We start from the raw sequence: 23,724 nt of genomic DNA on the forward strand, positions 1-23,724 counted from the left end.
CCCTACCCAGTTCCCCGTCTCCCTCCCCCAGTATATGCTCCGCAGCGCGGCCGCCCCCCACTACCCCCGGTCCTGCTGCCCCATGTGGCTGCGGGGCCGCCGCGGCGTCTCCCACTATGGCCCGGAAAACAGTTAGCAGGAAGCGGAAAGCTCCCGCAGCGCCGGGGACCGGGAGCGGGACCCAGGGCCAGCAGGTAACCGGGGCGGGGGGTTGGGGGGAAAGAGCTGAAGGTGGGGTAAACAGTGTAGTGGAGGTGGGTGAGCCAAGCCGGGGCTGCCTAGGAAGCGGGGACAGGCCCGAAGCTTCGACTGCCAGAGGCGGATCTAGGCCCGGGGCTCCCTGGGGACGGCGGGCGGGTAGGCCTGCGGAGGGTGGACAGCTAAGAGCCGCGGGGAACGGCGGGGATCTGGGCCTGGGCTGTCACCGAGGGCGGATCCGAGCCTTGCTCTCGCCTCCCCCATCTAAAAAAGAAAAAAGAGAGAGATACCCTACCCTCAAACCCCTCTTTTCCTTCCATGTTGGGGAGAAGTCTTCTTCCCGAAGCTCCTAAAGTAAATAATGAGGCTTCGGAACCCCCTGCCCTTTGGCCGGACCCTCCTCACCTGCAACCTTAGGCGAAGGAAGCTCAAGGCCAAATTCTTCCCAACTCAACCCCCCTCCCCAGCAAATGCTGCTTTTTTGATGAGGAGGTTGATTGATATAAAGAGGGGACACAACTCGGGTCCCTTTCTCCCCGCGGCCTCCCGGCCCAATCCCCTCCCCGTCTCGTGTTTATGTTTGACTTTTCGAACCCCCCGCAACTGTCTGGAGCGCGGGGGCCGCGGCCGAGGGACCGGGGCTGCCCGGGCGCTGCGAAGGCCTAGGGACCCGGGCGTCCCGTCCGAGGTTCGCCAGCCCCTTTCTAGGCCGGCCTAGTCTAGCACGACCCTTTCGATGCTTCGTAGTGATTGCAAGCGTAGAGGGAGGAGGGGGCTGGACAGAGATGTGCCTCAGGTCGGTATGGGTCCAACCCCCTTTCTTGTCTTCTCCGAAGACTAGAAAGGTGCTTTTCCTGTCCCCCAAATCCCCTTCTGCCTTTCGGTTCTCTCTTGCTGGAAGATGATTATAGACAGCCCCGGGCCTGTTCTGGGGAAACTTTAGGGCTCTCTCTCCAGATTCCTCTTTTCCTTTGTTCTTCCACATCTGTGGCTCTTATCAGTCTGACTGTAAGCATCTTTCCTGGAATTATAAGGGTTAAACAAGATCTCTGGATTAAGTTTCTTCCTGTGCTATGTTCAAGGCAGATTACTTAAAAAGCTATAGGGTAGGTTACCAGTTTTCACTGATGTTTATAGGGTTTTACATTGAGTAGGAAAGTGGCTGCAGCCTGTGATTTCTAATATTGCTTTCCACAGTTTGGCTGGGATCATTCACTAAACAAAAGGAAAAGGCTCCCTCCAGTGAAGAGGTCCTTGGTCTACTACCTGAAAGGCAGAGAAGTCAGGTTGCAGAATGAGTCCAGTTACTACCGAGTGTTGCATGGTTATGCAGCACAGCACCTTCCCAGTCTCCTGAAGGAGAGAGAGTTTCACCTTGGGACCCTTAACAAAGTGTTTGCATCTCAGTGGCTGAATCACCGGCAAGTGGTGTGTGGCACAAAATGCAACACGGTAAGCAGGAAGCCTTGTTTCTTGTGGTTTCTGCAACTTTATGGATATTCAACCATTTTTCTATGTGACCTGTGTTAAAATGTAAGGTTCAAAGCAAACCAGAATCTTTTCCCCTTCACTTCATTTTCCCATGGGCTTCCCAGTTTGGATATTGCTTCAGTCCCAATACTTCTTTCCTTCTAATTTTTCCCTAAACTGCCTTGTCTGTTTGGCTTTGGATTAACCAAAGTCATTCAAAGATAATAACACATTTTTATTGTGTTTCTAACCCACAAATAACTTTTATGTGTGTTGTCTCATTTTATTTTCACAATTATTGTGAGGTAGGAAGAGCAGAGATGGTTTTAGAGATGAGAAAACAAGTCAAACAACAGATATTTGTTAAACACATATGGTATTTAATACACAGTAGTCAGTCAATAAGCATTTATTAATTCCCTACTCTGTGCTAGGCACTGTGCTAAGCAAGGGGGTACCAAAAAAAAGCAAGAGGGAGGGAGTCCTTGCTCTTAGGAATTCACAGTCAGACTGTATTCGATGTATACTAGACATGGGATACAGAGATGGCTGTGAAATAGTTCTACCCTCAAGGATCTTACATTCTCTCTTAAAGCCATACAGATAATGAACAATAATGTCTTGTCATGAACCCTCAGTGTCTTGATTTCTAGGCTAGTGCTGTTCTCACTAGACTGTGAATCAGGAAGTGGGAGAAGGGGAAATAAACAATATTTCTTTGCATTTAAAATGTGCCCACTATATTAGGGGATACTAATAAAAATCAAACTGAAAGTACAGTTGGAAATAAGGAAGGAGTACTGTATGATGGGAAAGAAGGATAGTAAAAGAAGATAGTAGTAGGAGATGGGTAATAATGAGTAGCTTGCATTAATGTAAGATGTATGGGGAGGACAGCTGTATCCTAGGCCTGAGGTTTTTTTTAATACTCTCTTTTCTCTTGTATTTTGTGTTATGTAAATAGACAAATTTAATACTGGACAGGATGAAAATATTTCTATGTAAAGTAGAATGCCTAAGTGCTTTGTCTTTTAAAAATATTATTTACAAGAAAATATTTAAATTTTGAGGAGAGGAAATAATACCATATTAATTAGAAATACACTCCCACTTTACTTCCTGTTGAATGTACCTCACCTTATACAAGTACGACCAAACAGAAATCTTTTAGAATTAATGGCCTTCTATAAAATGCCCTCTTTGGTTATGCTTTCCTGATTGCCTACTAATGATAGTTGCTTTAAAATCATCTTTTGTCATTAGTTTAAGAAGGTTGTCACATGTTTGAGGTAGTTAATTCATAGTTTTCCCTTTTGCCCCCTTAATTTTCAAACTCATGATTTCTTAAACTACAAAATTATATTTGGAAGTAATATTTTAAAAACTAATAATAACATCTAATACTTATGTAGGGTTTTAAAGTTACAAAATACTTTGCATATATTATCTCAGTTGATCCTCTCAATAACCTTGTGAAGTGGATGATATTATAATCCTTTATTATATCGAATAAATCACTTGATTTAAATTTGTATTATTATTTCATTTCTTATTACTGTTTTTGATTTTCTGTCAGGGACATAAAGTTGTGGGAGAGTCAGTGGTCTTTTATCATTCTTCCTTTTCTTTTTTTATAGTTAGTGAGCATCTTTCATGAATTTTAGATTCAAGGGCTATATTCCTTGTGCATTAGTTTCATCATCTATAAAACGAAGGTAATCAGTCTTCCCCTGACAATCAGTCTTCCCCTATCCTGATGTTGTGAATCTTAAGAGATACTTTGATTTCCCTGCCTCATGTTTATGCATAAACACTAGTGTAGGTATTCTAAAATATGGCTTCAATCAATCCAGTACATTTTTATATCCCTGGCATGTAATAGGCATTTAATGAATAACAATTGTTGCTGAAACTTTATTTTCTGAGACTTTATTTCTCTTTAGAGGAAAATTAAGCAAATAAGGCCTTTTTTGCATAATGGCTAGTATATTGAGAGATTAAGGTTTGTTGAAAGTTTCCTGTATAGCGCTTTCTTTTCCAGCATATCTGTGTTTTTACTTGTTTAAGTTTACCATCAGTAAACTACTTTTAAGAACTTTTACTTGAAATGGGCAAGATCCAGTTACTTTATGGAAATATAACAGAGTATATCTTTTATCTCTTGAGACTTTTTCTTCTTCAGACCATATCTGAATGTCACATAAACACTTTTAAGTCAGATAATTTCCAAGTTAGTCTTGGAACTAAGTGGCATTTAGATTTCTAGTGGGACTATTACTTATTCTGGATTAGTAAAGGTAACAGAGTAGTGTTAAAAGGTCTCCCTGAAGTTTATATTGGGCAGATATTCTAGCATGGAAATTCTTAAAATGGGATCAATGCAAAGTTCAACTAAACTGTGTAAGGCAAGATTTTAGAAGATTGATGATGAGGCATACTTCCCATCTTTTAGAAGAGAGGTGATAGGTTAGATGTGCCAAAAGAGAGATACATTTACAGACAAAGCTAATGTGTTGATTTGTTTTACTTGATTATATTTATTAGAAGGGAGGGCTTCTATTGGGTATAGGCAGGTAGAGTTGGAAGGTACTAAGAGTGGTACAAGAAAAAAACTATCAGTAAAACATTTTTTAAAATATACAGTAGACTGTGGGAAAAAATTCAGAAAGGGACAAAGGTAAGCACAGCAGTTTTGTTATTATTGTATGTCTTAATATATACTTTTTATTTTATTGAATTGTAAAATTTTATTTTTGTTCAAAATTTTATTTTTGTTCAAAATTTTTCTCTTTCTAGCACTTTACCCACCCTTTGAGAAGGCAAGAAATATAATATCCATTATACATATGAAGTTATGCAAATATTTCTGCACTAGCTAAACCCTCCCCCCCCCCAATCCTTGGGGTGGAGGAACAAGAAAATAAAAGAAAAACATTTGCTTTAGTCTGCTCTCTGAGCCTATAGGTTCTCTATCTGGAGAGGCATAGTATTTTATATCATAAGTCCTTTGGCGTTGTGGTTGGACTATCATATTGATCAGAATTTCTAAGACTTTCACAATTAATTTTGCCTTTGCAATATTACTGATACTTTGTGGATTGTTCTTCTGGTTTTACTCTCTGGTTTTCTTGTTTGTAAAATAAAGGGGTTGGACTAGAGAACCTCTAAGGTGTCTTGTACCTTTAGAATTGTGATTTTATAATCTATGATCCTAAGAAGGTACAAAGATTAGAAGCAACCTCATTTAGGGTGGGGTAAGGGTAGGGAAGAAAGAGGGAAAGATCTGCCTTGTAAGATGTCTATTGAACTTATTTACAATGTCCTGAAGATATCAAAACAAGATAAAGAATGTCTTTAGGAAGCAAGATCGACTGGCCAGGATGTATTTCAAGTTTTTTTCATCATTTTCAATTATTTCACTTCCCTAAAGGAATAGCTATTTGGAAAATTGGATTTTAATCTTTAAAATAATAAAAATATTTAAAATTATTTGGCTGGTTTCTAATGAAGTATCTTTTTCATGGTGTATATTACTTTATCTTATCTATCCTAATGAGATGGTAACTTATTTTATACTTTGTTATTCCATCATTTTAAAGCAATATCTTATGGATACTTTTCTGCTTGTAAGATAAAGCATCATGATTTCTAGACTTAAAGTGGTGTTCTATTTTTAGAGTAATTTATTCCTGTGGAGAGTTTTGCTTTGAAATATCTTTTAAAGACTTTATATTCTTGGCATTATAATGGCTTTGCTTTGTGTCCTTGGACATGTCACACCTTAGTTTTCATACTTATAAAATGAAGGGGTTGTAATAAATTACTTCTGATTTTCCTTCTAGCTTTAAGTATGGCATGTATGACTAAATTCATTTTACCAGCCAACTTAGACCAGATTTTCTCCAGGGTTAGGGTACAAAGGAGAACAAAAGTATGCCTTTTGTGTGCAAGAGTTTGAGGTAAAGTTTGCCAGACCTTTCTCTCTTCTCTTTCTTTCTCTCCTGCCTCAACACCTCTCCCAATTTTTTATATTGGATATAGAGGCATCAGAGTTGCTTTGTAATGTCTTGCTTTGCTGACACTGACAGATTCTCAGTAGTTGAAGATGATGTGAGAGTAATAATAGATAAGAATCCTAGGAAGTGAAAGCTATCAATTCAGTTAAAAAGTTATTAATTCACCTTTGTTGTGAGGTTTTGGAATTACAGTGTCAAAAATGCAACCCCTACCTTTAAAGAGTCAAGTCAAAGTCAACAAACATTCATTAAACTTCTATCATGTGTCAGGCACTCTACCTAGTTCTAGAAGATAGAGAAAAAAGCAAAAGACAGTGCCAACTCTCAAAATACTCAAAAGTCAAATAAGGGAGAAAACATGTAAACAACTATGTGCCAACAAGATTTATTCAGGATAAATTGGAGATCATCTTAAAGGAAAAGCACTGACATCAAAGGACTTGTATCATAAACTGTTACTTTATGTTACAGTATGTTTATGTTTCATTGTGTTACCTTACATTACATCTCTTATGTTACATTATGTTACTGCATACATCAGAAGAGTCAAATGAAGGCTGGAGAGCTCAGAGCTTGATAAATTTTATGTAAGAAGTGTTTTTCTTTCCTTTCTTGGATGAATATATGGAGAGATACTTAGAATGAATGAGGAGGTAGGAATGAATGGTCAAGAGGTATAAGAAATGTTATATTGACTTTACAAAAGACACAAGTGCCTCCTCTGACATTAAAATCTGGAGACAAGGATCTTCATTTCTTCTGAGATGGAAGTGACTACTGGTTCCCAGGAGGAAGGACTAGGAAAACAGGTAAGTTTGTTCTTTCTGTCACAGAGAAATGGCCTTTTTCCATCTGTACTTTAAGCAGAATTTTCACCAAAGTTCATAATGTGTCTTTAGACTCAGTGATAAGAGGAAGAGAGTGGCCCACAAGTGGTCAGTTGCCACTTGAGCCTGGCATGGTAGAGTCAGTTCAGGATTACAGTTGGGCCACTATAATAAATTTTTTAAGTTGGCTTATTCTCATATATTATGTGTGACTTCAAATTTCCTCAAACAGAGAGGAAAAAGGAAGGGCTATCTTTTGAATAGCTAGAGGGCACAGGTTGGATCTGTGAGGGTTTCTTTGTAGCCTAGTCTCTTCTCAGTAGCTTTTGCTAACAGTAGATCTTGTTCATGGTTCCTAAGAGCCAGTACTGTCTTACTGCTGTTCAAAATTACAGATAGAAAGGACAAAGTCAAAAGAAATTTAATCAACTTATTTTTATTTTATTTTATTTTATTTTTTTTGCAGTAATTGGGTGGTACTTTGGATAGAGCACGGCATTTGGGCTCAGGAAGATCAGGATGAGTTCAAATCTAGCTTTAGACACTTACTTACTAGATGTGTGACCCTGGGCAAGTTATTTAATGTCTGTTTGCCTCAGTTTCTCTTCTATTAAATGGTGCAACACTGAAGAAGGAAATGGCAAGTTACTCTAGTATCTTTGCCAAAATAACCTCATGGGATAATGTAGAATTGGACATAATTGAACATCATTATTCTTTTTTGAGGTGTTGAGCTTTTTAAGTTTTATTCTACTGGTCTCAAGAGCAGCAGGTCATGGAGAAAACAGATTTCATCAGTCACCTTGTTTTCATAATTCCAGGATGGCCAAATATCAGAGAAATATGGATGTACCAACCTGGGTGTGACAACTAATACTCCTCTCTGATACTTTTTCCCTTCTAGGTTAGGATCAACTGGCCAATCCCTATCTCTGCCTTCCCCAGAATTAATGGAATCAAACCTTTTCCAGTAATTTGTAAAGAACTTTAATAACTCTTTCTACTTATTTTCTTTTACACAGTTGTTAACATGAGAAAATTGATTTGGTGAAGAGTCATAGAAAATTTGTTCAGTCAAATCTATTATTCTATTTTCTTATTTTAGTCTTGCTTTTAATTAGACTGAATAATTGATTTATAGGCATATGTAAAGAGTGTTTAACACCATTAAATCTCTGTTAAGCATTTTTATTATGCAGCTTAAATTATAATATTATTGTGTTGGAACAAAGGTGAAATTCATATCCTTTCTGGTTTTGGTCTGTTAGCCAGTGGCTTAATGTTTTTTGTTTTTTTTTTTTTAATTTTAACAAACATTTACTGAGGACTTCATACTCAAAGGAGTAAGTAGGGCTACTGAGAATAAATAGTATTATTTTTCTTTCTCTCAAGAGGTCTAAATCTTTCGGTGACAGTATATTTGGTTGTTTTATAAATTTTGGGGGGAGGTGGGGAAAGAGAGCATGAGAGAGTGAGGAGGGGTGACGGGTGGAGCAAGTTGTAATTCATGAATTGATTATTGCAATACACAATATAGTTTAGATAAGGCAGTCTTTGCCCTTTGGCAATGTATTTCTCTCTCTTTCTCTCTGCTTTATCTCCTTATTTGACAGTAATACACTAGGTGCTGTTAGATTGTTGAGTCATTTCAGTTGTGTTTGACTTGTGACTCCATTTGATGTTTTCTTGGCAGAGATATTGGAGATGTTGGAGTGGTTTGCCATGTCCTTCTCCATCTTATTTTATAGATGAGGTAACTGAGACAAACAGGGTTAAGAGACTTGCCCACAGCTAGTAAGTGTCTGAGGCAGATTTGAACTCAAAAAGCTGTCTTCCTGACTAGACCTAGAACTAGCTGGCCTTATGCACTAAAATATGGCACCATTTGAGATTCCTGCTGTCAAATTGCTTGACCCAAAACATTTGCCTTTGAAAGTGACTATTATTTGGTTAATTTATTTGGCTTTCTCCATTGCTATTAGTGTGGAGGGGTTTTGGGGGTGGGGAGCATTGTTTTTTGTTTTTGTTTTTTTTTTTTTTTTGCTGGAATTCATTGGGTTGTCTTTAGAGTTCATGAGCTATCTATATAATTGGTTGGTTTCTTTTGCAATCTTGTGTATTTTAGGCACTTAAAAACATTATTCTGAAAAGAGGCCTATATACTCCATCAGATTGCCCAAGGGTTCCAAGCCTTGTAGATAAGTAGGTGATGGTAGAAAATGATTCATAATAAGGTCTTTTATTTTCATTTTTTTTCCTTTTCATTTGCTCCATATTCTGTGGGAGACTTCAAAGACCCTGTTCACTTGCATGTTCCTAAGTAGATGCTCTTTCCATTCCATTTTGTTTTTCTTATCTCTATTACTAGACTTTTTAAGTTCCCTGAGGAAAAGGTTTGTGGTTCTAATCTGGGACTGCTAGGGACCTCACTCATCTAGTTAAGACTCCTTCATCTTACAGATTAGGAAACCCGTTCAGAGATAATAGTGATTTGGCCAAGCTAACACAGAGACTCCTTCTCAGAACCAGGATTTCAGCTTGTCCTTTCCGGCCCCCAACACCAGTAAAGGTTCTTTATATTGAACTCATCTACCACCTAATAACTATTGGTTTTTCCTCTGGCTCCTAGAATAGTGTGGTAGATAGTTAATATTTTTAGTTTATGTAAACTAATGTAAACTAACAAAAATTTCACAAAAGGAGCCTTAAAATTATTCCTTGATTCTTAGTTTTGGTTGTACTTCCTTTCATTACACTCAAATTTTGTATGGCCAGGAAGAATGTCCATATATCATCTGTGTCATAGCTTCTTTTTTGCAGGCTTAACAGATTCTTAAAATATACCCTCCAGCTCTGAATGAAGACCAAAACACACTGTATTTCACTTCTTTTTTTGAGATCTCTTCCACAAAATAACTAATATGGAAAAAATGTTTTACATGATTGCACATGTGAAATCCATATTAGATTGCTTACTGTCTTACTCAGCAAAGGGGGTAGAAGGGGGATGGAGAAATTTGGAACTCAAAATTTTTTTAAAAGAATGTGAAAAATTAATTTTACATGTAATGAAGGGGAATATATGCGTGTGTGTGTATAAAATCCAAATAAATTACCTACCTTTTCCTCCCTTTGCTTTTATGACTTAGAGCAGTGGTTCCCAAACTTTTTTGGCCTACCATGCCCTTTCCAGAAAAAATATTACTTAGCGCTCCCTGTCACATACTATCACCACCCCCTTACAGTTATTCACCGCCCCCAAATGCACCTGTGGCCATCATTGCTTCCCTGGATTGCTGCAGCATCCACCAGGGGGCAGTGGCACCTACTTTGGGAATCACTGACTTAGAGCAATCAGGGAAATGATTCTTCTTGCTTTCTTTTGGTTACTAAGAAATTATAAAATTTGGCATCTTATAGCATGTTTATTTAGCTGGATTATAACAGGACATTATAAATGCAACAGTAGGATCAGTACCAAGTAATTGGTAATTGGTTTTTTCTAAGTTACCTAGTGAGTTGAGGATCTAAGAGTTGAACCCTATTTATCCATCTGGGAGGAGGAGGGAGGGATAGATTGTCTTAAAAGACACCTAGCAATGCCTTAATATTATGATACTTGCTAGGAATGGTTCAGGAAATAAAAAGTGATAAAAAGATTCATTATTAAAAAATAATAATTCTCAAAATTAAAAGATCATAGCATCTTGTGTAACCGTTGTCATCTCTGCCCTTTGGAAGTTCACATGCTAGGGTTAAGTATTATAATTTCAGGATTTGAAGGCTCTAGTCTGGGGAGTGCCAGGCAAGGGCCAGCAATGAAGATTAGAGCTTTATAAGGTCATTATTCTCTTTTCTACTTCAGCAAAATGATATATCTTTAACCAAGCAGTTTTTTTTTATAATTTTTTTTATTTTAAACCCTTAACTTCTGTGTATTAACTTATAGGTGGAAGAGTGGTAAGGGTAGGCAATGGGGGTCAAGTGACTTGCCCAGGGTCACACAGCTGGGAAGTGTCTGAGGCCAGATTTGAACCTAGGACCTCCCGTCTCTAGGCCTGGCTCTCAATCCACTGAGCTACCCAGCTGCCCCCAACCAAGCAGTTTTAATGGAGTTTTATAAAAGCACAGGAAAGGATGAAGTCTCATGTGAAGTAAACCCAAAGAACTCCATGGCTATAGTCTTATCTAAGTGAAGAAATTGCGAGTTTGAAATGATTGTTATAATTACTAGAAGGCAAAATTAAGTGATTCATATTTAGAAGCCAAAATAAAGAGCTCAGACCCAAGTCTCTATTTTGATACCTTCTTTAATTAAATTTGTCTTTTTTTTTTAATTGGCATCTTGTGATTTTGTGTCACCTTAATTTCTGAAAATATCTTCCCTCCATCAACCCCTTCCCTACACCCTCACCCCCACCCCAATGTTTCTGGCAAGCAGTTCCTTGTAACCAAAGATAAGAAAGAAAGACAAAAAGAAGAAAGAAAGCAGTTGAGTGAAACCCAACACACCAGCTACTTATGTTACTGTGAAAAAAACACAATTACTGTATGCTTAGAAAGAATACTGTTATTGTTATACTGGTAGAAGATTCTAGGGTTGGACCAGCTAGTTTGTGACCAAGTATCAGAGTCATAATTTTTTTTTATTTTTTTTTATTTTAACCCTTGTACTTCGGTGTATTGTCTCATAGGTGGAAGATTGGTAAGGGTGGGCAATGGGGGTCAAGTGACTTGCCCAGGGTCCAGAGTCATAATTTTAAAGGCAGAAGTCCAGTTCTACAAAATGGAAACTTCCCCTACCTAGCCTACAAATACCACTTGTAATCCTTGTTTAGGACCAGCAAGGGATAAAACCTTAAGAATATATTCAATCTTTAACCAAGGCCTCCAGAGTCATGGATTAAAAAGCAAATTACCAAACATTTCTGGGTGATATTTCTTTTAATAACACAATAGTCCTTGCCTTTTTTCTTATCTTTTTCTTAATCCTTTTTCTTTAAAATTTCTTAATTTTATTTTTCCCCAATCACATGTAAAAAAAAATTTTAACATTAAATCTTTTAACATTGTGTCCCAAATTCCTTCTTTCCCTCCTCTCCCTGCATAAGCAATCTGATATAGATTTTACATGTGCAATCATGTAAAAAGTGAAATATAGTAGACTGGTTCGGATTCAGACTCTCATCAGTTCTTTCTGTGGTCTCAGATGACATTTTTCATCATGAGTTCTTTTGGATTGTCTTAAGATCATTGTAGTGCTGAGAATAACTATATCATTACAGTTCTTTATCATACAATATTGCTGTTACTAACTAGAAGCAGTTAGGTGGCTTGGTGGATAGAGAACCAGGCTTGAAAAATGGGAGGTCCTAGGCTCAAATCTGGCCTCAGACACTTACTTCCTAACTGTGTGATCATGGGCAAGTTACTTAACCTCATTTGCCTAGCCTCTGCTACTCTTCTGTCTAAAACAGAAGGTAAGGGTTTTTTTAAAATTGCTATTACTGTGTACAGTGTTCTCCTGATTCTGTTCACTTCACTTTGCATCTGTTAGTATCTTTCCAGGTTTTTTTAAAGCATCATTTCTTATAGCATAATATTCTATCAGAATCATATACTACAATTCCCCAATTGACAGGTATCTCTTCCATTTCAAATTCTTTGCTATGACAAAGAGTTGCTATAAATATTTTTATACATATATATCCTATTCCTTTTTCCTTTAATCACTTTGGGATACAGACCTAATAGTATCATTGCAGGGTCAAAGGGTATGAATGATTTTATAGCTATTTGGGGATCAGTTCAGAGCTTCTCCAACAGTGCATTAGTTTGTTGCTTGCCAAGGTGGGGGCCTGGGACCTGCCTTGGATACTGCTCTGCATTCTACTCCTATCCTGGTGTTTGTGCAGACCTAAGTGTTCCTGGGCTGAAAATTTGTTTTACTCCATCCTTTTGTGGGTTCTGCTGCTCCTGAATTCATTTTGAGGATGTTGTATCAGAATCGAAGGGTAATTTGGGAGAGATTAGGAGGGTCCCTGTCCCTTCTCCACCATCTTGGCTCTGTCCCTCATTGCTTTTCAAGTAATGTAACTTGATATTTTTAGCCTCTCTCTTAGTCATTTTCTTCCCACTATTAAAATTATGTTTCTAGTCTCTGGTAGGAAGAGCATTTATTTTATCCACGCTTGACCTGTTTCTTTTCTAAAGGAGTACGGGAGGCTGTTTTAACTATTGGCATGTTACCCTGCCATCGCACCTGTAGCATAAGAATCCCAAACTGTGGGGAGTTAGTATTCCCAAGTTTTAGCAGAATTTACTGCGTTTGTTCTGAAAAGAGATGGAGGGGAAGCCCTCTCCACCTTAATGCTGAATCTTTATTGATCCTTTTTATGGTTGAGTAAACTTTATTGAACACTTTATGGTCCACAAATTTCTCTCTATGTTCCATCATTGGAGATAGTCTTTTGTATATCATAGTCTAATAGGATAGAGACTGGGCTAGTTATTTCATTAGGGAATTTCTAGAAGAGGAAACTCAAGCTACCAATGCAGATCAGCACCCTCTCTGTAACTCAAAGTCTTAGAGAATACCCTAGATCACTGAGAGGTTATTTGACTTGTCAGCCAGTATGTCAGAGGTGAAGCTTGAACCCAAGTCTTTTTTTTTTGTAGGCACTTCATAAATGTTTTTTTCTTTTTTCTCAAATTCAATTATCTCTTTCATGAAACCATCCTTTTTAAAAAATTTTTATTTTAAAAATATTTTTCCATATTTCCATATTTAATTTCTTTCCTCCTCCCCTCTCAGATCCAATAAGCACTTCCACTGGGTTATACAAATGTTATCACTTATACCTATTTCCATATTATTCATTTTTGCAATAGAGCAATCTTTCAAAACCAAAGCCCCAAATCATATATCCATATAAACAAATAAGTCATTTGTTTTTCTTCTGTGTTTCTACTCCCACAGTTCTTTCTCTCAATGTGGACAGCATTCTTTCTCATAAGTCCTTTGGGATTGTCTTGTATTAGCAAAGTCCCATTACATTGTATTCCACAATGTTCTCTTGGTTATATGTATAATGTTCTCTTGATTCTGTTCATTTCACTCTGCATCAGTTCCTGGAGGTTCTTCCAGTTCATATAGCAATCCTCCAGTTCATCATTTATCTCTTTCATGAAACTATCATATACTACAATTTGTTCAGCCATTCCCCAATCAAAGGGACACCCCCTCATTTTCCAATTTTTTGCCACCACAGAGTGCAGCTATGAATATTTTTGTACAAACATTTTTCATTATTATATCTTTAGGGTACAAACCTAGTAGTGGTATTACTGGATCAAAGGGTATGCATTCTTTTAAAGCCCTTTGGGTGGACCAATTCACAACTCTACCAGCAATGCATTAGTGTCCCAATTTTGTCATACCCCATCCAACATTTATTATTTTCCTTTATAGTCATGTTGGCCAATCTGCTAGGTGTGAAGTGGTACCTTAGCATTGTTTTGATTTGCATTTCTCTAATTATGAGAGATTTAGAACACTTTTTCATGTACTTATTGATAGTTTTGATTTCATTGTGTAAAAACTGCCTATTCATGTTCCTTGACCATTTGTCAGTTGGGTAATGGCTTGATTTTTTGTACAATTGACTTTGCTCCTCATAAATTTGAGAAATTAGACCTTTGTCAGAGTTTTTTGTTACAAAATTTTTCCCCCAATTTGTTGTTTCCCTCCTAATTTTGGTTGTATTGGTTTTGTTTGTACAAAACCTTTTTAATTTAATATAATCAAATTTATTCATTTTACATTTTGTAATGTTCTCTGTCTCTTGCTTGGTCTTAAATTCTTTCGTTTCCCATAGATTTGACAAATACTATTCTATGTTCACCTAATTTACTTATAATTTCCTTCCTTATTTTAAGTCATTTACCCATTCTGAGATGCTGATCTAATCTTTCCCATACTATTTTTAAATTTTCCCAGCAGTTTTTGTCATATAGTGGATTCTTGTCCCAAAAGCTGTGATTTTGGAGTTTAACAAACTCTAGCTTGCTGAGGTCATTTACCCCTAGTCTAATCCATTGATCCACCCTTCTATCTCTTAACCAGTACCATATTGTTTTTTTGTTTTTTTTTTTAACCCTTGTACTTCGGTGTATTGTCTCATAGGTGGAAGATTGGTAAGGGTGGGCAATGGGGGTCAAGTGACTTGCCCAGGGTCACACAGCTGGGAAGTGGCTGAGGCCGGGTTTGAACCTAGGACCTCCTGTCTCTAGGCCTGACTCTCACTCCACTGAGCTACCCAGCTGCCCCTGTACCATATTGTTTTGATGATTTCTGCTTTATAGTACAATTAAAGTGAACCTAAGTCTTTCTGACTGAAGACAATTCTCTATCTGCCTCACCATCATACCTTCAACAACTTAGTTCAGAACATCAAAATTTACACCCATTGCTGAGCTAGCCATCTTAGTTCTCCTATTTTATCTACCCATAAGATATTGATTGCCCCTTTAGAGTAAAGTAAATAGCACTTTTTGGTCTCTGACCATATTGTTGCCCTTTTTTCCCTCAGTTCTCTTTCCTATGGTTGGCATCACAACCACTTCTATCTATACTAGTTAAAAGGGCAGAACTTAGGGAGCCACTAGATAGTTCAGTAGCTATACATAGTATTGATTCTAAGATGGAAGTTAAGGGTTTTAAAAAAAGGACAGAACAAACAGGTACATACACAAAAGAGTTTGGTGTGAAAATGTTCGACTCAACAGGGTTATAGACAAAAATAAGAAGAAAAGAATGGGGGAAACATAAGGATGGTAGATTCTGAGAGATTTAGTAATAAGCAAAACAAATTTTAGGCTTAGAAAGGATAGTGAAGAGAAGTGTAAAAGAAAAGGTTAATGACTTGAAGCAAGTTATTAACTTGTTAATTTGGGAAAGATGTAAATGGAAAAGAAAATTATGAGAAAATAGAAAGGAGAGGGAGATGAATATAACAAATCTTAATGGGATGAATTCATCCATAAAATAAAATAGATAAGCAGAATGAGTGAAAGGAAAGAGGATAAGTACCTATATAGTACTTACTTTGTGCCAGGCACTGATGTTTTTTAAAAATATTATTTCATTTGATCCTCACAACAACCCTACCAGGTAGGGGCTATTGTTCCCCCCTTTTACATTTGAGAAAACTAAGGCAAACAGAAGTTAAATGACTTTCTCAGTCTTACAGGTAGTAAATCTGAGACCATATTTGAGCTCAGGTCTTCCTGATTCCTAACCCAGCACCACCACTTGTCACCAGCTGCCTCTATGGATTAGAAAACAAAATTCATTGATGCATTATTATTTATAAGAAACATATTTGAAACAAAGAGACCCACAATTAAAATGAGAGATTGGAACAAAATTTATTATGCTTCATTTGAACAGAAAAAAACCAAAGGTAGCAGATATTTCAAACAAGGCAAAATATCAAAAATTAACTTAATTAAAGTAGATAGTGAGGGAAACAACATTTTGCGAAAGGTAACAGACAATTTATTTCAATATTTTAGCATATATGTACCCACTCCCCTAGTTTTTAAATTCTTTTTTTTTAAAACCCTTAACTTCGATGTATTGTGGAAGAGTGGTAAGGGTGGGCAATGGGGATCAAGTGACTTGCCCAGGGTCACACTAGTTTTTAAATTCTTAAAGAAAAAACTAAATAAATTTTGAGGAAAAATACACAATAAGACTATATAATAAAGGGTGACTAAGTTGACTCTTATCAGTCCTAGATAAATTTAACCAAACAAAGGAAAGAAATTAAGGATCTTAATAGAATTTTAGAAAAAGTAGTTATGATAGACCTGGCAATTATTAAATGGAAATAAGAATGATTATACATATTTCACAGCTTTGCATGGCAGATTTACAAAAATCACTTATGTCTTAGGTCTTAAAAACCACACAAACAGATGTGAAAATATCTCATATCCTTTTCTGATCACAATGCAATAAAAATCATATTAAAGATCTCCTGAAAATAGCATTAAAAACTTGAATGGCTAAAAATAAATAAAATATTAAAATACTTACTGCAACTTCCCTCAGTACCTGAGTCCTTCTCATCCTGGAACTTATCCCTGTAACCTTTTCAACCTGAGATGTCATGAACCCTTTCTCTCACTGGTGAGTTCCTCCATTTTGTGTAAGGGCCCAGACCAACCTTCACTACCCTCCAAGACTTGTCCCTGGCTTTCTGATTTCCCATGCTCCCTCATTAGGTACTCTCATTCCTCCCTGTCAATTTTTTGTCCATTAGAATATAAGCTTTTTGAGGAGAGGTTCTGCCTTTTTTGTTTGTATTTGTATCTCCAGTACATATCTCAATGCCTTACATATAAGTACTTAATAAATATTCATTTTCTTCCTAAAGAATTGCTGGGTTGAACAACAAATAATAGGAATGATAGATAAGTTCATGAAAAATATTGACAATTGTGAAATAACATCATAACTTTTAGGATGCAAATAAAGCAGTCCTTAGGGGAGAATGTATATCTTGAAATACTTTTATTAAAAAATAAAACAAAACAAGTTAATGAATTGATGAAAATATTTTTTAAAAGGAACAAAATTTTAAAACCCAATTAAGGGGACAGCTAGGTAGCTCAGTGGATTAAGAGCCAGACCTAGATATGAGAGGTCCTGAAATCAAATTTTACCTCACACACTCCTTAGTTTTATGACTGGGCAACTCACTTAACTCTCATTGCCTAGCCCCTACTGCTCTTATGGCTTGTAAACCAATAGTACATACAGTATTGATTCTAAAATGGAAAGTAAAGGTTTTCAACAAAAACAAGTAGGCATCAAAATAGAAATCCTGAAAATTAAAAAAACTTGATAAAATTGAAGGGAAAAGCATGAATAACTAAAAGTAACAAGTTTTAAAATAAAGCCCAATTAAATAGAAAAACTATTAGTTAATTTTATTAAAAAGAGGAAAACTTAATTGCCAGTTATCAAAATTAAAAAAGAATTCACAGTGAATGAAGAAGAAACACAGGATATTATTAAAAGCTAATTACGTGCCAATTAACAGTTTAAATGAAATAATAAATATTTACAGAAATATAAAGTACCCAAATTAATAAAACAAGAAATAGAAATTTTAAATGATGAAATTGTAGAGGAAGAAATTGAGTAAGCCATAAATGAATTTCCAAAGGGAAAAAAAAAAGCCTGGGATGCAGGGGATGCCTTTAACATCTTTAGAGGTCAAACCAACCTCTGAGTACACCATACCACCAAGATATCTTCCCATGCTTGTGTTAGACATCCCCCTTACTCACCAGTGGGTTTGAGGTTTTCTCAATGAACACACAGTTTAATAGTGGGGAGACAAAATGAAAATAGTTATCTACAAACAAGATACATACATGAAAAATTGGAGATAATTACTAGAGGGAAGGCACTAGCATTAGGGGGAATCAAAAAAGGTGTCTGACAGAAAATGAGATTGTGACTGATATCTGAAAGAAACTGGGAGCTAGAGAAGAAGAGAAAGATTGTTTCAGGCAAGGGCACCACCAATGAAAAATGCTCAGAGTCTAGAGATGGTATGTCTAGCTTAGAATGATGATATGGTCAGATCTGCCCTTTTGGAAGATTAATTGCTGAATGGAGAATGAAATTGAGTGGGGAAACTTGAGGCAGGAAGACCAAGCTATTGCATTAGTACATATGTGAAGTGATGAGGGCTTGTTGCACTGTTGTGGCAGTGCCAGAGAAGAAAAGTGGGTATATATGAGGCATATTACAAAGGTAAAATCTAAAGGATGCTGGATATTGAGTCATTTCAGACACGTCTGACCTCATGACTTAATTTGGGGTTTTCTTGGCAAAGATACTAGTGATGTACCATTTCCTTCTTCAGCTTATTTCACAGATCAAGAACTGAGGCAAACAGGTGACTTTCCCAGGGTCACACAGTAAGTGTCTAAAGCAGTGATTTCCAAAGTGGGTGCCACCGCCCCCTTGTGGGTGCTGCAGCGATCCAGGGGTGTGGTGATGGCCATAGGTGTATTTGGGGGTGGTGAATAACTGTAAGAGAGTGGTGATAGTATATGACAGGGAGCTCTTAAGTAATATTTTTTCTGGAAAGGGGGTGATAGGCCAAAAAAGTTTGGGAACCACTGGTCTAAAGTGAGATTTAAACTCAGATGGATGTCTTCCTATAATATGGGGTGAGAGTAAAGAACTGAAGATAACTAGATTGTGAGTCTGAGGGATTGGGGTACTCTACAGTAACAGGAAAGTTAAGAAGAGAGAGATTTGGAGGAAATATCACAAGTTCATTTTAGGACACATTGAATTTAAGATGTCTATAGAGCATCCAGTTTGAGAGATAAGCAGTTGAATATGTGAATCTGGAGGTCAGAGAGATTAAGGCTACATAAGAAGATCTGAGAATCCTCAACATAGAGAGATAACGAAATTCATGAGAAACAATGAATTCACCAAGTGAAATGGTATGTATTAATTAAAACAAGTGGGCCCAAAACAGAATCCTATGGAATCTGCACTATTTGTAAGTCAAATCTAGATAAAAATCTAGCAAAAAAGACTGAAAAAATGGAACAGATAGGTAGGTGGAAAATTGAGGTTGAGTTATGCTGAGGAAACCTAGAAAAATGATTAAATGAAGGAGGAGAAGGTAATGATTGACAAAGCAAAAGCTTCAGAGAAGTCAGGATGGATGATGACTGGGAAAATATGATGAGATTTGGCAATTAACTCATTGTTAGTATATTTGGAGAGAGTAGTTTGAGTTGAATGATGATGTTGGAAGTCAAAATGCTAGAAATTAAAAAGAGAAATGGAAGTGAAGGCACTAATTATAGAAAATCTCAAATAATTTAGCTACAAAAGAGAGAAGAGATAGGAAACCATAGCTAATGGAGATGTAAGTGAAGATTTTTTGATGATTGAGGAGATATGAGTGTGTTTATAAGGCGATAAGAAAGTAAGTAAAAAGAGTAGAAGAAGACAGGATGGAATACTATCAGTTGCGTATCTAGAGCTGTGATGGTGAACCTATGGAATGGGTGCACGCAAAGCACTCTCTGTTGGCACACTCTGCCTCCCTCTCACCTCCCAGAGTTTGTTACTAGAAAGGCAGAGGGACTTGGGTGGAGCTGCTCCCTTCCCCCTCTCCACCATGCCTGATGACATATTTTCACATCATGTGCCCCTCTGCCCATTGAGAGCCCACAGTGGGTAAGGTGGGCAGCTCACAGGCAGTACAGCTGGAGGGAAGCAGAGAGCTCAGACTACTCCCCTCCCCTTCTCCATGCAACTGAGTACATTCCTTACTTCACCTGCCCCTCTGTCCAGCAACCTACCCTGTGTGGGGTAAGGGTGGGGGTAAGGTGCACTGGGCACTTGATCTCTGTAGGGGGTGGATATGACACTTGGTCTAGGGGGTGGAGTAGGATGGGGGTAGGTCCTGACCTGCCATCTCTAAAAGGTTCACCATCACTGATCTAGAGTGATTTGCCTTTTTTTGTAAGACAAGTGAAGGAGGTCACAGTGGTAGAAAGTATGAGTGATATAATATGAGAAGAAAAGCAGCAGTATCTCTCAGCAAATAGCCCCAATTTTTTCAGTAAAATATGAGACAGTTCTTAACTGAAAGAATCAGGAGGAATAATGATGGGAGGTTTGAAGAGGAATAAAAAAGTTTGGAAGAGCTGTTATGGTGAGTGGGATAATGAATTAATCAAGGAGGTAGAAAGAGATTATTTTGTAGGCGTCAGAGCCCAATTGAAATTACATAACATAAATTTTAATAGATCCTGTCTTATGTTCATCAGCTGAAAAAATTCTGAACAAATTTCAGAAAAAGGCAGCATGAAGAATTTAGTTTATACTAGTCTGTGGATGAATGAGAGAGGTTATAGAGTTTCCTCCCTGTAAGTTTTTAGGAGATAGTCTGATTTCATTTGAATAGTGAAAATAGGGTTTTGCTTTAAGAGAGACTAAATGGCATAACATCATTGCTTCCCATCTAAGATTCCATATGTTGGTTGCTGTGGATCATGATTGGGGAAGCCTTGACAAATCAAAGGGAAATAAAGCCCTTTAGAAAGATAAAAAGTCAATCTGCCATTCTTGCTTATTAGAATCTGAGTTCTTGGTTCTTTTTATATGTTCTATATAGTAGATGGTTGTACTGTACAAGCTACATATTGTGAATTTGTGAAACTTCCCTTAGGTGGCCTATTTAAATCATCCACAAACCAATATCCCTCCCTACTCTCTCCTCATCCCTGTCTTTTGTCCACAACCTGCCCCTCCTTCCCCATTTTTTCTCTCTGTCTATTTTTACTGCATCTGACCTTTTCTTTTAATTCTTTTAGTTACTTTCTTTTTAATCCTTTAATTAATTTAATTCTTTAATAATTAATTAATGCCAAACTTCTAGCTGAAAAAAAAAACGGATGCTTGAAAAATAACATGCTATACATGGGATGTGAGTATGGCCTCAATGTTTCAAACCAATGGCAAGGTTGAATTCCAATAAGAAAACTATGCCAATTAGCATGTTTCCAAAGCCCAGAAAAAAATCAGGAAATTAGTTTAATAAAATATAATAAATCCAGTTTTGGTAGGTTTTCATTAAAAAATGTAGTAAAATGCTTGTCTTTTTAAGTATATTTCAATTTGAACAGGATAGTTATAAAGCTACCCTGCTTATCAGTATCCCCTTCTGAAATTCTTTGTTCTTTTTTTTTTAACCTTTTAAAAATGATTCATTTATATTCATTTCCCTCTTTTGGAGCATTAACACTGCTCCCCCTTCCTTTCCTATATTTCCCTGTCCCTTAGATGTAGTTAAACAAAAAAGATCCATATATTGGTAATATCTGGAAAAGAATGTCTCATTCTGCACCTTTAGTCCATCATCTTTCTGCCAAAAGGTTGAGAACATGATCATCAATCAATCTTCTAGAGTGCTGATTAATAATTATATTGATCCCAGTCTTAATATCTTTTACATTTTTTGTCTTTTCGATTTTGTTGTCATTGTAGGCCAGTAACTCGACTTTATGGCCTTCTTTCCTATCTATACAAAATCTTGAGGAAAGTAATTTATTTCATGAATTGATAGCATCCTTGATAAGGGCTTTAGGAGGGGGCAAGCACTTGTTCTCATGTAATATTCAACAGTAGACCACACCTTTCTCATCCATAATGAACTAAAAGACATAGAGAATATAAAATGTCATTGTATTTCTTTTTTGTTGATTATTAATTCTGATGACAGAAGGATTCTGAGTAGACACATATATTAACTCCATATTTGAATATAAGCAGGTTATCTTTGTTTATTCCTTAATCATTGTTCTTTCATATTTACAACTTTATGCTTCTCTTCATTCCTGTGTTTAAACTAGAAAGTTTCTCCAAAGTTCTAGTCTTTTCATCAGGAATGCTTGGAAGTCCTCCCTTTCATTAAAGATCCATATTTTCCCCTGCAGGATTATACTCAATTTTACTGATTAAATTATTCTTGGTTGTAAGCCCATATCTTTTGCTTTCTGAAATATATTCTGAGTTCTTTGCTCTTTTAGACTGATGGCTCCTAAATCATGTGTGGTCCTGATTGACTCCTGGATAACTGAATTCTTTCTTTATTGATTCCTGTAGTTCTTTGTCTTTAACCTAGAAGCTCTGGGTTTTGGCTATCATATTTCTGGGAGTTTACTTTTTGGGATTTAAGGAGGTGGCAGGTGGATTCTGTTTCTACTTTCCTCTGGTGCCAAGAGATATGGACAATTTTCTTTTAAGATTTCTTGAAGTAGAATGTCAAACATGTTCTTTGGTCATGATGTTCAGATAATCCAATGATACTTTTTTTTCCTAAGTCTGTTTTTTGGGTCAGTCATTTTTCCTATAAGATATCTTACATTTTCTTCCATTTTTTCAGCCTTTTTACTTTGTTTTAATATTTCTTGTTGCCTCATGGAGTCCTTGGCTTCTGTTTGGTGGTTCTAATTTTTATGGAGTCTGTTGCTTGAGCAAGGTTTTGTTATCTCTTGTGCCAAGTTGGTAATTCCCTTTCCATTTCTTTCTTCCATAACTCATTTCTTTTCCAATTTTTTCCCTCAAGTATATTCATTCAATTTATAAAAATGTTTTTACACTATTTTATCAATTCTGGCTTTATCTCTTCTGGGAATTCCAGGAAATGGCTTTGTGTCCAAGTTGTGTTTTGTTCAGAGCCAGCACTTGGGGAGCTGCTCCATTCCCCCTCTTCCTAGCAGCCAAGGACAATTTTTGCATGCACCACCCCTCTGTGTCCAGCCACCCAAAGCTAACACTTTCTCCCTCAACACCCTCTGGTAATGGAGGTTCACAGACAGCTCGAATTTGCTCTCTGGGCACTTGAACTCATAAAAGTTCGCCAAGGAGGTAATCTGAGACATTGCTTATAGATGTCTTGGAGTTATTCTCTTATGCATTTGTGTCTTAAGTGTCCTTGCCCTGCCACTATAATACTTCATGATGATGTGGTTTTTTTGTTTGTCCATTCTGCGAGCCCATTTTCTGACTTCAGAATTTATACTAGTGCTAAGGTCTGCAGCACATCTAGACAGAAGGTCTGGGGTAGTCCTGTTGCTCTTTTCTTGGGGTACTGAGTAATATGTTATTCTAGTATCTTGGGAACAGTACAGGAACCTGCAAGCTTTAAGTGCTCCCAAAGGGGAATGATCTGATTGGTTTGATGCTGCCTCCCTGCTCTGAACTCTGCAAGATCCTAACCTCAGGTTTCAGGCTGTACAGTAGAATGATGCTAGACATCTATCAGCCAACTAGGAAATTACTCTGGTTCCAGGTTAACAGAGCTACAGGCTTCCTAGTATTCCTGTCCCAGTTATTCCTCTGCAGGCTGGGCTAAATGCTAGAAGTGAGACCCTGCTTTCTGCCTGAGATCTGAGTCACACTACTACTGCTGCTGGCCTCTGAACTTTCTCCTTTCTCAGTATACTTTCCAGAGCCTCCATATTGAGAATGTAACTGCTCTGCACAGGTCACCATCTCACTCTGCCCTGGACCTTTGCTGTGTTAAAAGGCAGGGAAACCCCTGGTTAGTATTGTATCAGTTGACTTGGGTTTAGCTTAACCAGACCTACAGGGT

At 37.2% G+C, this 23,724-nt stretch overlaps 1 protein-coding gene across 1 annotated transcript in view; it reads left to right on the plus strand.

The window, feature by feature from the left end:
* Positions 1 to 43: 43 nt before the first annotated feature.
* The window catches only part of DCAF12 (DDB1 and CUL4 associated factor 12), an 84,121-nt gene continuing 60,440 nt past the window's right edge, over positions 44 to 23,724 (plus strand). Inside the window, exons 1-2 of the mRNA XM_044661433.1 lie at positions 44 to 194; positions 1,396 to 1,650. Of these exons, the coding sequence (XP_044517368.1) occupies positions 117 to 194; positions 1,396 to 1,650 (333 nt within the window). The 5' untranslated portion in view covers positions 44 to 116. The remainder of the gene's footprint in view (positions 195 to 1,395; positions 1,651 to 23,724) is intronic.

The sequence above is a fragment of the Gracilinanus agilis genome, chromosome 1 (genome assembly GCF_016433145.1).
Source record: "Gracilinanus agilis isolate LMUSP501 chromosome 1, AgileGrace, whole genome shotgun sequence".
NCBI lineage: Eukaryota > Metazoa > Chordata > Mammalia > Didelphimorphia > Didelphidae > Gracilinanus > Gracilinanus agilis.